The sequence below is a fragment of the Scyliorhinus torazame genome, chromosome 3 (genome assembly GCF_047496885.1).
Source record: "Scyliorhinus torazame isolate Kashiwa2021f chromosome 3, sScyTor2.1, whole genome shotgun sequence".
Taxonomy (NCBI): Eukaryota; Metazoa; Chordata; class Chondrichthyes; order Carcharhiniformes; family Scyliorhinidae; genus Scyliorhinus; species Scyliorhinus torazame.
This window is the reverse complement of record NC_092709.1, coordinates 315,990,537-316,007,017: the sequence shown is the minus strand read 5'-3', so window position 1 is coordinate 316,007,017 and position 16,481 is coordinate 315,990,537. Positions and strand designations below refer to the sequence as shown.

Below are 16,481 nucleotides of genomic sequence, written 5' to 3'. Positions count from 1 at the left end.
CGTCTGACGAGAACCTTTAATGAGGCTAGGGAAAGGGGGACACTACCCCCGACGATGTCGGAGGCGACGATATCGCTGATCCTGAAAAGAGACAAAGACCCGCTGCAGTGCGGGTCATACAGGCCTATTTCCCTCTTGAATGTAGATGCCAAGCTTTTGGCCAAGGTGATGGCGATGAGGATAGAGGACTGTGTCCATGGGGTGGTGCATGATGATCAAACGGGGTTTGTTAAAGGGAGGCAATTGAATGCTAATATACGGAGGCTGCTGGGGGTGATGATGATGCCCCCACCGGAGGGGGAGGCGGAGATAGTGGTGGCGATGGATGCAGAGAAAGCATTTGATAGAGTGGAGTGGGACTACCTGTGGGAAGTACTGAGGAGATTTGGATTTGGAGAGGGGTTCATTAGATGGGTTCAGCTCCTGTACAGGGCCCCGGTGGCAAGTGTGATTACAAATAGGCAACGATCTGACCACTATATAGGGGTACAAGACAGGGATGTCCCCTGTCCCCGTTACTGTTTGCGTTGGCAATTGAGCCACTGGCCATAGCGCTGAGGGGCTCCAGGAAGTGGAAGGGGGTACTTAGAGGAGGAGAAGAGCATCGGGTGTCATTATACGCGGATGATTTGTTGTTGTATGTCGCGGACCCAGTGGGGGGGATGCCTGAGATAATGCAGACACTCAGGGAATTTGGAGAATTTTCAGGATATAAATTGAATATGGGGAAGAGCGAACTGTTTGTGATGCACCCCGGGGAACAGGGCAGGGGAATAGACGAGCTGCCGCAGAGGAGAGTAGCAAGGGATTTCCGGTATTTGGGGATCCAGGTGGCCAGGAACTGGGGAACCTTGCATAAGCTTAACTTGGCACGACTGATAGAGCAGATGGAAGAGGACTTTAGGAGGTGGGACATGGTGCCCCTGTCATTGGCGGGCAGGGTGCAGGCGGTTAAAATGGTTGTTCTTCCAAGGTTTCTTTTTGTGTTCCAGTGCCTCCCTGTACTGATTACAAAGGCCTTTTTTAAAAAGGTGGACAAGAGTATTATGAGCTTTGTGTGGGCTGGAAAGACCCCAAGAGTAAAGAGGGGGTTCCTGCAGCGCAGTAGGGACAGAGGGGGACTGGTACTGCCGAATCTAAGTGATTATTATTGGGCCGCCAACATGTCAATGATATGTAAGTGGATGAGGGAAGGGGAAGGAGCGGCGTGGAAAAGAGTGGAGATGGCGTCCTGTAGGGGAACTAACCTAAAAGCACTGGCGACGGCGCCGAAGAAATACACCACAAACCCAGTGGTGGTGGCAACTCTGAAAATTTGGGGCAGTGGAGACGACATAAGGGAGTGACGGGTGCCTCAGTGTGGTCCCCGATAAGGAACAATCATAGGTTCGTCCCGGGAAGGATAGATGGGGGATTTAAATCTTGGCAGCGAGCAGGAATTGCAAAATTGAAGGACTTGTTCTTAGACGGGACGTTCGCGAGTCTGGGAGCACTGACAGAAAAATATGGGCTGCCACCTGGGAATGCATTTCGCTATATGCAAGTGAGGGCATTTGTGAGACAACAGGTGAGGGAATTTCCGGAGCTCCCGGCGCAAGAGATCCAGGACAGAGTGATTTCGGGGGCATGGGTGGGTGATGGCAGGGTGTCAGATATATATCGGGAAATGAGAGACGAGGGGGAGACGATGGTGGAGGAGCTGAAGGGAAAATGGGAGGAGGAGCTGAGGGAAGAGATAGAGGAGGGGCTGTGGGCAGATGCCCTAAGTAGGGTAAACTCTTCGTCCTCATGTGCCAGGCTCAGCGTGATACGATTCAAGGTTCTACACAGGGCGCATATGACTGGAGCAAGGCTGAGTCGATTTTTTGGAGTGGACGATAGGTGCGGGAGATGCGCGGGAAGCCCGGCGAACCACACCCACATGTTCTGGTCATGTCCGGTATTGCATGGGTCCTGGGTGGGTGTGGCAAAAGTGATTTCAAAGGTGGTGGGGGTCCGGGTCGAACCAGGCTGGGGGTTGGCTATATTTGGGGTTGCAGATGAGCCGGGAGTGCAGGAGGCGAGAGAGGCCGATGTTTTGGCCTTTGCGTCCCTAGTAGCCCGGCGAAGGATTCTACTTATGTGGAAAGAAGCTAAACCCCCGGGCGTGGAGGCCTGGATAAACGACATGGCAGGGTTCATAGAATTGGAGCGGATAAAGTACGCACTAAGAGGTTCGGCTCAAGGGTTCACCAGGCGGTGGCAATCGTTCGACTATCTCGCAGAGCGATAAGGGAAAATAGGAAAGGTAGCAGCGGCAGCCCGGGGGGGGGGGAGGACTCATTTGGGTCCTCAGGGGTTTTATGTGTGTGTTTATATATTAGTTATTTATATTAGATTTTACGAAGTTACTATTTTAGTTACTATTTCTGTTGTTTCCTATTTTGTTGTTGGCAGTTGCCGTTAGTTAGCATATTATTTATTTAAAAAACGATCAATGTATATATTATTACAAAGTTGTAAAATGGGAAATTTTTGTTTTAGTTTGATCGAAAAACTTTAATAAAATATATTTTAAAAATTAAAAAAAAACTAAACCGGGACCTCTCCCTGTCCCCTGACTGGGACCCATCTCTTATATGGTGCCCCGCTTCAGGGTCGCATGGCAGTTTTACATGCCATTCTCTTTTTGTATGATCACGCCGGGCCCGTCTTTGGCCCGAAGAAGTTAGAATGCTGAATTGCGCATGCATGCTCACTCCCGGCCAGCGCATGCGCAAAACACCCGGGATCTGTGAGGTCTTGGAGTTTCTGGCCCTCACGCTCAACTTTAAAAATAAGTCGGATTTCATAACATGCAGCAATCCATCTGGTGCAGGTAGACCCACAATCCTGTTAGGGGAGGAGTTCCAGGATTTTGACCCAGCGACAGTGAGGGAACGGTGATTTAGTTCTAAGTAAGGATGATGAGTGTCTTGGAGGAACCTTGCTGGTGGTGGTGTTTCTATCCATCTGCTGTCCTCGTCTTTCAACCACCTTGCCAAGGTATTCATTCACAAGCTTTTCATCCCAGTGACAATAAGTGCATGATGATAATGGACTGGATTCTCCGATCCCCCAGCCGCGTGTTTTTCAATGGGATGCCGTTCGCTGGCAGCGGGATTCCCTCCTTTTGTAAGAGGGAGCAGTTTGCTTGCCTTAACCTACAATTGAGAGCATCCAAAAAAGATCCAAGAATAGAATCTAGAGATTTAAACTGAACTGGTAATGCAATAATGTACCTGTTTGCTTCAGCTATGTAAGGCTGAGGGAAGAGTTGTGTGAGAGACTCCAGACTCCTTCACAGCTGTCTAATATGCAGTAGTCATATACTGTATTATTAAACATTTAGAAGCATTAGAAACAGCGTAGATTGTACAGCTTATAATTTACACACAACCTCTAAACATTTGGAAGTTTGAAAGTAAGTAAATTATGTGACAATCTTAATTTTGTAGCCATTTACAAATGATTGAAAAAATAATTCAGTCCATGTTTTGTAGTTGGAACAGGCGACTATCTGTGTGCTATCTGCAATGTTACACTTAATTCCATTGAACAATACCAGTGTCACCTGCAAGGATACAAACATCACTTAAAGTAAGACTTTTATGTTTTTTCCACCCAAACCCCTTGATAGAAAAACACATGTAATCTTAATGAGTAGATTGAATGACAATGTCTTATGCAGCGTGAAGGCTTGGCGATAATGAGCCAGACACTTGAGCATTTAATAAAGGCTGAGGGACAGCATTATTGAGGGAGCACAGCACTGTCAGGGAAGCCGTGTCTCAGGCGAAGACATGAAATCCCGACTGCCTGCTCGGATATGTGTAAATTAGCATGCGGCACTGATTTCATTTGTCTGGTGTCCTGGTCAACATTAATCTCTCAATCAGTGTCAGCAAAACATATCCTCTTCACAAGGGTGGCATGGTAGCACAGTGGTTAGCACTGTTGCTTCACAGCGCCAGGGTCCTAGGTTCGATTCCCGGCTTGGATCGCTGTCTGTGCAAAGTTGACACGTTCTCCCCGTGTCTGCGTGGGTTTCCTCCGGGTGCTCCAGTTTCCTCCCACAAGTCCCGAAAGACGTGCTGTTAGGTGAATTGGACATTCTGAATTCTCCCTCAATGTACCCAAACAGGCGCCAGAGTGTGGCAACTTGGGGATTTTCACAGTAACTTCATTGCAGTGTTAATGTAAGCCTACTTGTGACACTAATAAAGATTATTATTATTAAAGCAAAATAATGCGGATGCTGGAAATCAAAGAAAGCAAATGCTGGGAAAACAGTTCTGATGAAAGGCCATCAGCCTGAAGCATTAACTTTGTTTCTCTCTCCATAAATTCTGCCAGGCCTGAGTTTTTTTCCAGCATTTGTGTCTTTATTTTAAACAGAGTGCCTTGTTGCACAATGTGAACCTTGATTTACCAAATTGCAAAAGTGACGACATTGAACATGAAGCACTTTGCAATGTTCTGACAGCTTGAAGGCACTGCACAATGCAAATTATTTCTTAAATTTCAGTGTTCGTTGACAAAGCTGGTTCAGGTTGGAACTGAAACCGCATTTATATACAATGTGTTCAAAAGTCAGATTTTTGGGGTTAATATTCTGATTGATTTTTAATTTTAATGAAAGTAATTTAGACCCTTGTTGCTTGGAAGATGCTCGAGTTGTTTCTTGTGTTTGGCTCTTTAGTGCTGTTGGTGAAAGGATAAATACTGGCCAAAATATCAGGGAGAGCACACTTGCTCTTCCATGAAATTATGTCATGGCATCTTTTACGTCCCTGAAAGGCTCTGTAGGCTGCAATTTTTGGAGCCAGTTTCTTTTTAAAACATAATCTGTCTTTTCCAAAAGGTGATGAATTTTGTACCTGTGGATCCTGTCAATGAAAATTCAGTATCTCTGTACTGGATTTTTAAGAGCTAGGGCTTTAGCTTGGACGAGAAAGGAACTCATTACTGCTTCATTTCCAAAGATTTCAAAAATGGTTGCCTCAGTCACACTACCTCTCTTTCCATAATGATTTCTGAACATATTTGCATAGCTGATACCTGAATTGACTGTAGCTATTGTTTCATTGCCGAGGTGATCAAATTCTGTAATGTCCCAGCCATTACCCCTGAGTATCCTTTACCCATAACAATGAGATAGAAAGAACACCTTTCCACGTAGCTATTGAACTGGTCATGATTATTCATGAAGGCCCCGCCTTCTCAACTTTGCTACTCACCTGAGGTGCGGTGATCCTCAGGTTAAATCACCACCCGTCAGCTCTCCCCTTCAAATGCTAAAGAAGCCCATGGTCACCTGGGACTATGGCGACTTTACCTTACCTGTAGTAGTAAACGTCCCTTCTCCATTTGAGAGGTAACCTTGTAGAAATGCAAATGTGAAGTCCAATACAAATTTTTGAAGTAGCCTTCACATTAGTAGATGTGAAATTCCACAGAAGAATGTTATGGCATGCTGAATTGCCATTCACGTTGGAACTTTCCAAAAACTGGTCAACTTGTAATACCAGACATCACGTGATGTGTGGCAGCCTTTTTTTTTGCTTTTATAAAGTCCTTTTTAAACAGTTCAATATATGTTTGATCAGCTGATAAAATTACAAATTAATATCGCTCATGCATAAATCACATCATTGTGATAACGTGCATTTTTCAAAAACTTCCTGTATATTAAAAAATTCCTTGTTTTAATGCTCTCTACTGCCAACTTTACCTGAAATGGAACAAAAGTTAGAGGCTTTTTCCCAATTCAAAGACAAATACATTTTCAAACTCAATGAACATTTCTAATTTTAACATTTCAAAGTTTTTTTTATCATCTATGTTTCTATTTTGACTTTTATAATAATCTTTATTAGTGTCAAAAATAAGCTTACATTAACACTGCAATGAAGTTACTGTGAAAATCCCCCAGTCACCACACTCCACCGCCTGTTTGAATTCAGAATGTCCAATTCACCTAACAGCGTGTCTTTCAGGATTTGTGGGAGGAAACTGGAGCACCCAGAGGAAACCCACACAGACACGGGGAGAATGTGCAGACTCCGCACAGACAGTGACCCAAACCAGGAATCGAACCCGGGCCCCTGGTGCTGTGAAGCAACAGTGCTAATCACTGTGCTCCCGGGCTGCCCTCTGATGGTATTAAGTGCTTTTCAATGTTTTTTCTTACTATCTGCAAAGTTTCTAAAATCTATATAGAAGATAGAAAAAAACAGCACAGAACAGGCCCTTCGGCCCACGATGTTGTGCCGAACTTTTGTCCTAGATTAAGAACAAATTAATCTACACCCCATCATTCTACCATAATCCATGTACCTGTCCAATAGCCGCTTGAAGGTCCCTAATGTTTCCGACTCAACTACTTCCACAGGCAGTGCATTCCATGCCCCCACTACTCTCTGGGTAAAGAACCTACCTCTTGACATCCCCTCGTATATCTTCCACCATTCACCTTAAATTTATGTCCTCTTGTAATGGTTTGTTCCACCCGGGGAAAAAGTCTCTGACTGTCCACTCTATCTATTCCCCTGATCACCTTGTAAACCTCTATCAAGTCACCCCTCATCCTTCTCCGTTCTAATGAGAAAAGGCCTAGCACTCTCAACCTTTCCTCAAAAGACCTACTCTCCATTCCAGGCAACATCCTGGTAAATCTCCTTTGCACCTTTTCCAAAGTTTCCACATCCTTCCTAAAATGAGGTGACCAGAACTGCACACAGTACTCCAAATGTGGCCGTACCAAGGTTTTGTACAGCTGCATCATCACCTCACGGCTCTTAAATTCAATCGCTCTGCTAATGAATGCTAGCACACCATAGGCCTTCTTCACAGCTCTATCCACTTGAGTGGCAACTTTCAAAGATCTATGAACATAGACCCCAAGATCTCTCTGCTCCTCCACATTGCCAATAACCCTACTGTTAACCCTGTAGTCCGCATTCATATTTGTCCTTCCAAAATGGACAACCTCACACTTTTCAGGGTTAAACTCCATCTGCCACTTCTCAGCCCTGCTCTGCATCCTATCTATGTCTCTTTGCAGCCGACAACAGCCCTCACTATCCACAACTCCACCAATCTTCGTATCGTCTGCAAATTTACTGACCCACCCTTCTTCTCCCTCATCCAAGTCATTAATGAAAATCACAAACAGCAGAGGACCCAGAACTGATCCCTACGGTACGCCACTGATAACTGGGCTCCAGGCTAAATATTTGCCATCCACCACCACTCTCTGACTTCTATCGGTTAGCCAGTTCGTTATCCAACTGGCCAAATTTCCCACTATCCCATGCCTCCTTACTTTCTGCAGAAGCCTACCATGGGGAACCTTATCAAATGCCTTACTAAAATCCATGTACACTACATCCACTGCTTTACCTTCAGCCACATGCTTGGTCACCTCCTCAAAGAATTCAATAAGACTTGTGAGGCAAGACCTACCCCTCACATCCGTGCTGACTATCCCTATTCAACCAGTGTCTTTCCAGATGCTCAGAAATCCTATCCCTCAGTACTCTTTCCATTACTTTGCCTACCACCGAAGTAAGACTAACTGGCCTGTAATTCCCAGGGTTATCCCTATTCCTTTTTTTGAACAGGGGCACGACATTCGCCACTCTCCAATCCCCTGATACCACCCCTGTTGACAGTGAGGACGAAAAGATCATTGCCAACGGCTCTGTAATTTCATCTCTTGCTTCCCATAGAATCCTTGGATATATCCCGTCAGGCCCGGGGGACTTGTCTATCCTCAAGTTTTTCAAATTGCCCGACACATCTTGCTTCCTAACAAGTATCTCCTCGAGCTTACCGGTCTGTTTCACACTGTCCAATCCAACAATATGGCCCCTCTCATTCGTAAATACTGAAGAAAAGAACTCGTTCAAGACCTCTCCTATCTCTTCAGACTCAATACACAATCTCCCGCTACTATCCTTGATCGGACCCACCCTCGCTCTAGTCATTCTCATATTTCTCACAAATGTGTTAAAGGCCTTGGGGTTTTCCTTGATCCTACCCGCCAAAGATTGGTCATGCCCTCTCTTAGCTCTCCTAATCCTTTTCTTCAGTTCCTTCCTGGCTATCTTGTATCCCTCCAGCGCCCTGTCTGAACCTTGTTTCCTCAGCCTTACATAAGTATCCTTCTTCCTCTTAACAAGACATTCAACCTCTCTTGTCAACCATGGTTCCCTCACTCGACTATCTCTTCCCTGCCTGACAGGGACATACATATCCAGGACACGTAGTATCTGTTCCTTGAACAAGTTCCACATTTCAATTGTGTCCTTCCCTGACAGCCTATGTTCTCAACTTATGCACTTCAGTTCTTGTCTGACAGCATCGTATTTATCCTTCCCCCAATTGTAAACCTTGCCCTGTTGCACACACCTATCCCTCTCCATTACTAAAGTGAGTCACAGAATTGTGGTCACTATCTCCAAGTTGCTCCCCCACTAACAAATCTATCACTTGCCCTGGTTCATTACCAAGTACCAAATCCAATATGGCCTCCCCTCTGGTCGGACAATCTACATACTGTGTTAGAAAAGCTTCCTGGACACACTGCACAAACACCACTCCATCCAAACTATTTGATCAAAAGGGTTTCCACTCAATATTTGGGAAGTCAAAGTCACCCATGACTACTACCCTGTGACTTCTGCACCTTTCCAAAATCTGTTTCCCAATCTGTTCCTCCACATCTCTGCTCCTATTGGGGGGCCTATAGAAAACTCCTAACAAGGTGACTGCTCCTTTCCTATTTCTGACTTCAACCCATACTACCTCAGTCGGCAGATCCTCCTCGAACTGCCTTTCTGCAGCTGTTATGCTATCACTAATTAATAATGCAACCCCCCCCCACCTCTTTTACCACCCTCCCTAATCTTATTGAAACATCTATAACCAGGAACCTCCAACAACCATTTCTGCTCCTCTTCTATCCAAGTTTCCATGATGGCCACCACATTGTAGTCCCAAGTACCGATCCATGCCTTACGTTCACCCACCTTATTCCTGATGTGTCTTGCGCTGAAGTATACACACTTCAACCCATCTCCGTTCCTGCAAGCACTCTCCTTTGTCAGTGTTACCTTCCACTGCCTCACTACACGCTTTGACGTCCTGAGCATCGGCTACCTTAGTTGCTGGACGACAAGTTTGGTTCCCATTCCCCTGCCAAATTAGTTTAAACCCTCCTGAAGAGTACTAGAAAACCTCCCTCACAGGATATTGGTGCCCCTCTGGTTTGGACGCAACCCGTTCTGCTTGTAAAGGTCCCACCTTCCCCAGAATGCACTCCAATTATCCAAATACCTGAAGCCCTCCCTCCTACACCATTCCTGCAGCCACGTGTTCAGCTGCACTCTCCCCCTATTCCTAGCCTCGCTATCACGTGGCACCGGCAACAAACCAGAGATGACAACTCTGTCTGTCCTGGCTTTCAACTTCCAGCCTAACTCCCTAAACTCATTACATCCACACCCCTTTTCCTACCTACGTCGTTGGTACCAATATGCACCACAACTTCTGGCTGCTCCCCCTCCCCCTTAAGGATCCTGAAGACACGATCCGAGACATCCCTGGCCCTGGCACCCGGGAGGTAACGTACCTTCTGGGAGTCTCACTCGCGACCACAGAATTTCCTATCTATTCCGCTAACCATTGAGTCTCCTATCACGATTACTTTTCTATTCTCCCCCTCCTTCTGAGCCCCAGAGCCAGACTCAGTGCCAGAGACCTGGCCGCTAGGGCCTTCCCCCGGTAGGTCACCCCCCCCCCCCCCCCCCAACAGCATCCAAAACGGTATACTTGTTTTGAAGGGGAACGGCCACGAGGGATCCCTACACTGTCTGCCCGTTCATTTTCTTTCCCCTGACTGTAACCCAGCTACTCTTGTCCTGTACCTTTGGTGTGGTTACCTCCCTGTAACTCTTCTCTATTATCACCTCTGCCTCCCGGATGATCCGAAGTTCATCCAGCTCCAGCTCCAGTTCCCTAACACGGTCTCTGAGGAGCTGGAGTTGGGTGCATCTCCCGCAGGTATAGTAGCGGGGACACTGGTGGTATCCCTCACCACCCACATCCTACAGGAGGAGCATGCAACTGCCCTAGCCTCCATCCCCTCTTACCTTACAGAATATAGTTGCACTGTGGAGCAACTGGAGCTCCGCCCTCCGACTCTGCTCCCAGTCAGCTGCACTCTCTGTAAACTCCCGGCTCCCTTCATGCTCTTTGACGAAATGTAGGAAATGAAATGAAAGGAGCACCTTACTCCCTCCTCACCTAACTCCCTCAGTCACCAAACTCACTATCGCACTCAAATGCACCCAAATTCAGCACTCAGTGCAAGTTCCTGTCCAACTGACAACCTGTATGAGGCATTGAAATAACATTATATTTTATTGTGTTGCAAAGTTTTCCAACAATTGCATTGCTTTTTGACATGCCGATATAAATGCAGGCAGAATAATACTTTGTTTCTAGATTTGTTTTGTTCCCAATTGGATTAATTTTGCTTTATTGTCTGATTCATTGCATCTCCCAAAAGATTGCAGATCTCCTTATGAATAGGGACTATCCAAACAACTAAACTCCAGGCAATATATGTGTGTGCCTTGATGGATCAGATACCTGTCGGTTCTTTAAGATTCCTCATTGATTCAGTAAAATGATCAGCTTGTAATCTGGGCCAGTTTCGCACAGTTGGCTGGACAGCTGATTCGTGATGCAGATCAAGGCCTGCAGCGCCGGTTCAATTCCCATATCGGCTGAGGTTATTCATGAAGGCCCCCCTTTCTCAACCTTGCCCCTCACCTGTGGTGTGATGATCCTCCGGTTAAATCGCCACCAGTCAGCTCCCCCCCCTCAAAGGGGAAAGCAGCCAAGATCAACTTGGGACTATGGCGACTTTACCTGTACTTAATCTGCGAGCTTGTATCCATTACTGAATCATATTGTCAAAAGAATGAACAGGATTTGTTAAAAACGAGAGCTGACATTCATTTTATTTATTTACAGAGAAAATAAAGTAGTTAACCTGGTAAAGAATACAAAGTCGAAGATATATGACTCATTCCAGGATGAACTTTATGACTTCATTAAAGTTCAGAAAGCAAGGGGTCTTGTGCCAAAGGTGTCCTTCAGAAAATGTGAGGATATTCCAGAAGAAGAGGAGAGGGGGGTCTTACCTTCAGGCAGCCCTCCCCCCCAGTCTCCTGAATACCCATTGGAAGTCATGCAGGGCATGCCTATGGCCAACTCAAGTTGCTTCCCTGGCGAGCAGGTTTTCCCAACGGCTGCAGATGCCGAAGCTGTACGGTGGCCTCCATTGCCGAATGACCACCCGAGGGACAAGTGCGAGCAAAACAACGACTTGCTTATAGAGTGCTACACAGAAATGCCAACTCATCCAGAAAATAGTCCAGATCCATCCAGCGTGGAGGCCTCTGATGACAGCACTGGCCCGTCCAAAAAAGACAAGAGTGGGAGGAAGAAGAAGCACCGAAAGGAGAAAAGAAACAAGGAGGCCGAATCTAAAAGAGAGTGCGAGCATCCAAGCTGCAGAATAGAGAAAAGCCCTGAAGGACCGGGTTTGGAACAAGGTAAAGATCAGTCAAAGCAGAAAGCTGAGCAGAAGGATAAAGAGGAGGTGCTTGTACTGGGCAGAGAAGAAAAGCTAAAACTTAAAAAGGAAAAAAAGGATGTTTATCAAGAAAAAGAAGAAATAAAACTGAAACATAAAAAGCAAAAAAAGAAGAAGGAAGTTGATTTGAGAACAGAAGATGAAAAGCTTTGGGATGAATCTATTTTGGGAATTTGATACAAAGGAACGGTGTGGACTTTGATGCTTGATCACTGGTTTGATTTGCTCAAGCATTTTGAGAATAAAAACACGTGGTTGTTCATAGACACGTTTGAAGATTCTATCATTTTTCTCCTCAGTAAATCAGTATTGTTCAGGTGTTGGCCATCTCTGTGAGCTCTGTTTGTTGTCACCATTTTTTCCAGTCACCAATAACCTTTGTTGTAAACTATAATGCTGATGTTTAAACTCCTGTTTTAAGTGTCCTTATTACATTCGCTGTTAGCTTTTTCAGAACTGCAATTCTAATACGTTCGGGTGAATTGTAAATTCTCGGACCATTCAACTTTTAATAAACGGTGATTATAGATTTAAATGTTTTCTTATTAAGTAACATCTCACAACACGTACATGCTGCATGAAAAGCTGTACATATAGAGCTGATCTGGAAAGGCATCCTTACAAAGAAGTTTGATTTGTATAAAACCCTCTTTATTTGCCTGCATTTCCTGTCTAGCACATTTCAAATGTCGCACACACTCTCATACAAATTTCTGTGGTACATTTTACAATGTTGGGGAGTAAGTTTAATGAAATGTAACCATTTTTTGGGAATGTACAGACAAACTCCCTACAAAACATATAGTTGCTTAAAGCTTTGTAACCTTAAAGAGCCACACATCCACACAAGATTATGAGGGGCATGGATAGGGTGGATGGGCAGGCACTCCTTCCCAGAGTGGAGGGGTCAGTCACCAGGGGGCATAGGTTTAAGGTCCATGGGGCAAAGTTTAGAGGAGATGTGCGAGGCAGGTGTTTTACACAGAGGTGAGTGCCTGGAACGTGTTGCCAGGGGAGGTTGTGGAAACAGATACATTAACAGCATTCAAAAGGCATCTCGACAAATACATGGGTAGGATGGGTATAGAGGATCTAGAAAGTTATGAGGGTTTTGGCCTCGGATTGGGATCATGACTGGTACAGGCTTGGAAGGCCAAAGGGCCTGTTCTTGTGCTGTATTATTCTTTGTTCTTACACAGCAGAATGATATTTTTATTGGTGTAATTGCGCCTGTTCGCATTCAATAGTACATTGTCTGTCATCCTGCGGGTAGCGCACAGGAGATTTTGTCTGCACTTTCTTTTTTTTAAAAAAAATATTTATTAAAGTTTTTTAACACAATTTTTCACCCTAACAAACAATAAACCCCCCCCATGTAACAAAATAGAAAGAAAATGCACATAGCAAGATATATACATGGTAAAACAATATGTTACAGAGCTTTGTACATTGGCTCCCTCCCGTACGTGCCAGTTTCCCAAATCTTTCATGTGTTTTCTTGCTCAAACACCCCCTAGGCAAACCCCCCTTCCCCCCTCCCTCCTTCCCCCCCCCTTCACAGGACATACCCGCCCCCCCCGGGTTGCTGCTGCTGCTGACCGACCTTCCTCTAACGCTCCGCGAGATAGTCTAGGAACGATTGCCACCGCCTGTAGAACCCCTGCGCAGACCCTCTCAAGGCAAACTTTATCCTCTCCAGCTTAATGAACCCAGCCATGTTGTTTATCCAGGCCTCCACGCTGGGGGGCTTTGCCTCCTTCCACAGTAGCAAGATCCTTCGCCGGGCTACTAGGGACGCAAAGGCCAGAATGCCGGCCTCTTTCGTCTCCTGCACTCCCGGTTCGTCCACTGCTCCAAATATTGCTAGCCCCCAGCTTGGCTTGACCCGGACTTTCATCACCTGAGATATTGTTCCCGCCACTCCTCTCCAGTGCCGGGCATGACCAAAACATATGGACATGGTTCGCCGGACTCCCTGAGCACCTTGCACATCTGTCCTCTACCCCAAAGAACCTACTCAATCTCGCCCCCGTCAAGTGCGCTCTGTGGACCACCTTAAATTGTATCAGGCTGAGCCTGGCACACGAGGAGGAGGAATTAACCCTACCTAGGGCATCAGCCCATAACCCCTCCTCAATCTCCTCCCCCAGCTCCTCCTCCCATTTACCCTTCAGCTCCTCTACCAATGCTTCCCCCTCTTCTTTCATCTCCTGGTATATTGCCAACACCTTGCCCTCCCCGACCCATACACCCGAGATCACCCTGTCTTGAATTTCCAGTGCCGGGAGCAACGGGAATTCCCTCGCCTACCGCCTCACAAAAGCCCTCACCTGCATTTCCCGGGGGTATCTCAAACCTCTCCTCTAGTGCTCCCAGGCTCGCAAACGTCCCATCAATGAACAGGTCCCCCATTCTTCTAATCCCCGCCTGATGCCAGCTCTGAAAACCCCGTCCATCCTCCCCGGGACAAACCGGTGGTTACCCCTGATCGGGGACCACACCGATGCTCCCATTGCACCCCGGTGCCGTCTCCACTGGCCCCAGAGCTTTAGCGTTGCCGCCACCTCCGGACTCGTGGTATACTTTGACGGCGAGAGCGGCAGCGGTGCTGTCACTAGCGCCCCCAGGCTCGTTCCTTTGCAGGACGCCATCTCCAACCTCTTCCATGCCGCCCCCTCTCCCTCCATCACCCACTTGCGGATCATCGCCACATTTGCTGCCCAGTAGTAGCTCCCTAGGTTTGGCAGCGCCAACCCTCCTCGGTCCCTACTGCGTTCCAGAAACCCCCTCCATACCCTCGGGTCCTATTCGCCCACACAAGCCCCATAATACTCCTGCCTACTCTCTTAAAAAAGGCCTTGGTGAGCACGATGGGAAGGCACTGAAACACAAAAAGAAACCTCGGAAGGACCACCATTTTGACCGACTGCACTCTACCCGCTAGCGAGAGCGGTAACATGTCCCATCTTTTGAAGTCCTCCTCCATCTGCTCCACCTACCTCGTCAGATTCAGTTTCTGTAGGGCCCCCCAACTCCTGGCTATCTGGATCCCCAGGTACCGAATGCTCCCCTCCACCCTCCTCAGCGGTAGATCGCCTATCCCCCTTTCTTGGTCCCCTGCCTATACTACAAAAAGCTCACTCTTCCCTACATTGAGCTTATAGCCCGAAAAATCCCCAAACTCCCTTAGAGTCTGCATGACCTCCACCATCCCCTCCACTGGATCCGCCACATACAGCAACAGGTCATCCGCATAAAGCGACACTCGATGCTCTTCTCCCCCTCGGACCACCCCCCTCCATTTCCTAGACTCCCCCAATGTTATGGCCAAGGGTCCAATCGCCAATGCAAACAACAGGGGGGACAGGGGGCACCCCTGCCTCGTCCCACGGTACAGCCGAAAGTACTCCGACCTCCGCCAGTTTGTCACCACATTCGCCACCGGGGCTCTGTAAAGGAGCTTAACCCAACTAATAAACCCTCCCCCGAACCCAAACCTACGCAGCACTTCCCAGAGGTACTCCCACTCTACTCGGTCAAAGGCCTTCTCTGCGTCCATTGCTGCCACTATCTCTGCCTCTCCCTCCACCGATGGCATCATTATCACGTTTAAGAGCCGCCGCACATTGGTGTTTAGTTGCCTGCCCTGTACAAATCCCGTTTGGTCCTCGTGAATCACCCCCGGGACACAGTCCTCGATCCTCGTAGCCAGCACTTTTGCCAGCAACTTAGCATCCACGTTGAGGAGCGAGATCGGCCTGTATGATCCACATTGCAGTGGGTCCTTGTCCCGCTTTAGGATCAAAGAAATCGTCGCCTCCGACATTGTCGGGGGCAGGGTCCCTTCCTCCCTTGCCTCATTAAAGGTCCTCACTAGTAGCGGGGCCAACAGGTTACTGTAGAACTCCACCGGGAACCCGTCCGGTCCCGGGGCCTTCCCTGCCTGCATACTCCCCAAACCCTTGCTCAGCTCCTCCAACCCAATTGGTGCCCCCAAACCAGCCACCTCTTGCTCCTCTACCCTCGGGAATCTCAATTGGTCGAGGAATCGTCTCATCCCCTCTTCCCCCGCTGGGGGCTGGGATCTGTACAGCTCCTCATAGAAGGCTTTGAATGCCTCATTTATTTTCGTCGCACTCCGCACCGTGGCTCCCCTTCCATCCTTGACTCCCCCTATTTCCCTCGCTGCCATCCTCTTACGGAGCTGGTGTGCCAGCATCCGACTCGCCTTCTCCCCATACTCGTAGGTCGCCCCCTGTGCTATCCTCCACTGTGCCTCTGCCTTCCCTGTGGTCAACTCCGTCTGGGGACGTCGCCTTTCCCCAAGTAATCCCTCCTCAGGGGCCTCTGCGTATCTCCCGTCCACTCTTAAAATCTCCCCCACTAACCTCTCCCTTTCCATGCCCTCTATCTTCTCCCTATGAGCCCTAATGGAGATTAGCTCTCCCCTGATCACCGCCTTCAGCGCCTCCAATACCACCCCCACCCGCACCTCCCCGTTGTCGTTGGCCTCAAAGTACCTTTCGATGCACCCCCTCACCCTCCCACACACCACCTCATCTGCCAGCAGTCCCATATCCAACCGCCACAGCGGGCGTTGGTCCCTCTCCTCTCCCAACTCCAGTTCCACCCAGTACGGGGCGTGATCTGAAACGGCTATGGCCGAATACGCCGTTTCCTCCACTTTCGGGATCAGCGCCCTGCCCAGAACAAAAAAATCTATCCGGGAGTAGGCTTTGTACACGTGGGAGAAAAAAGAAAATTCCCTGGCCTGCGGCCTGGCAAACCTCCA

The 16,481-nt window shown here is 47.7% G+C and overlaps 1 protein-coding gene across 3 annotated transcripts in view; it reads left to right on the top strand.

Annotated features, from left to right (window-relative positions):
- Positions 1-12,224, top strand: part of LOC140409252 (zinc finger matrin-type protein 1-like) — a 163,064-nt gene extending 150,840 nt beyond the window's left edge. For all 3 annotated transcript variants that reach the window (XM_072497589.1, XM_072497588.1, XM_072497587.1), the window contains 2 exons: positions 3,522-3,618; positions 11,065-12,224. In XM_072497589.1, coding sequence (XP_072353690.1) covers positions 3,522-3,618; positions 11,065-11,866 — 899 coding nt within the window. In that variant the 3' untranslated portion in view covers positions 11,867-12,224. The remainder of the gene's footprint in view (positions 1-3,521; positions 3,619-11,064) is intronic.
- The last annotated feature ends 4,257 nt before the right edge of the window (positions 12,225-16,481 follow it).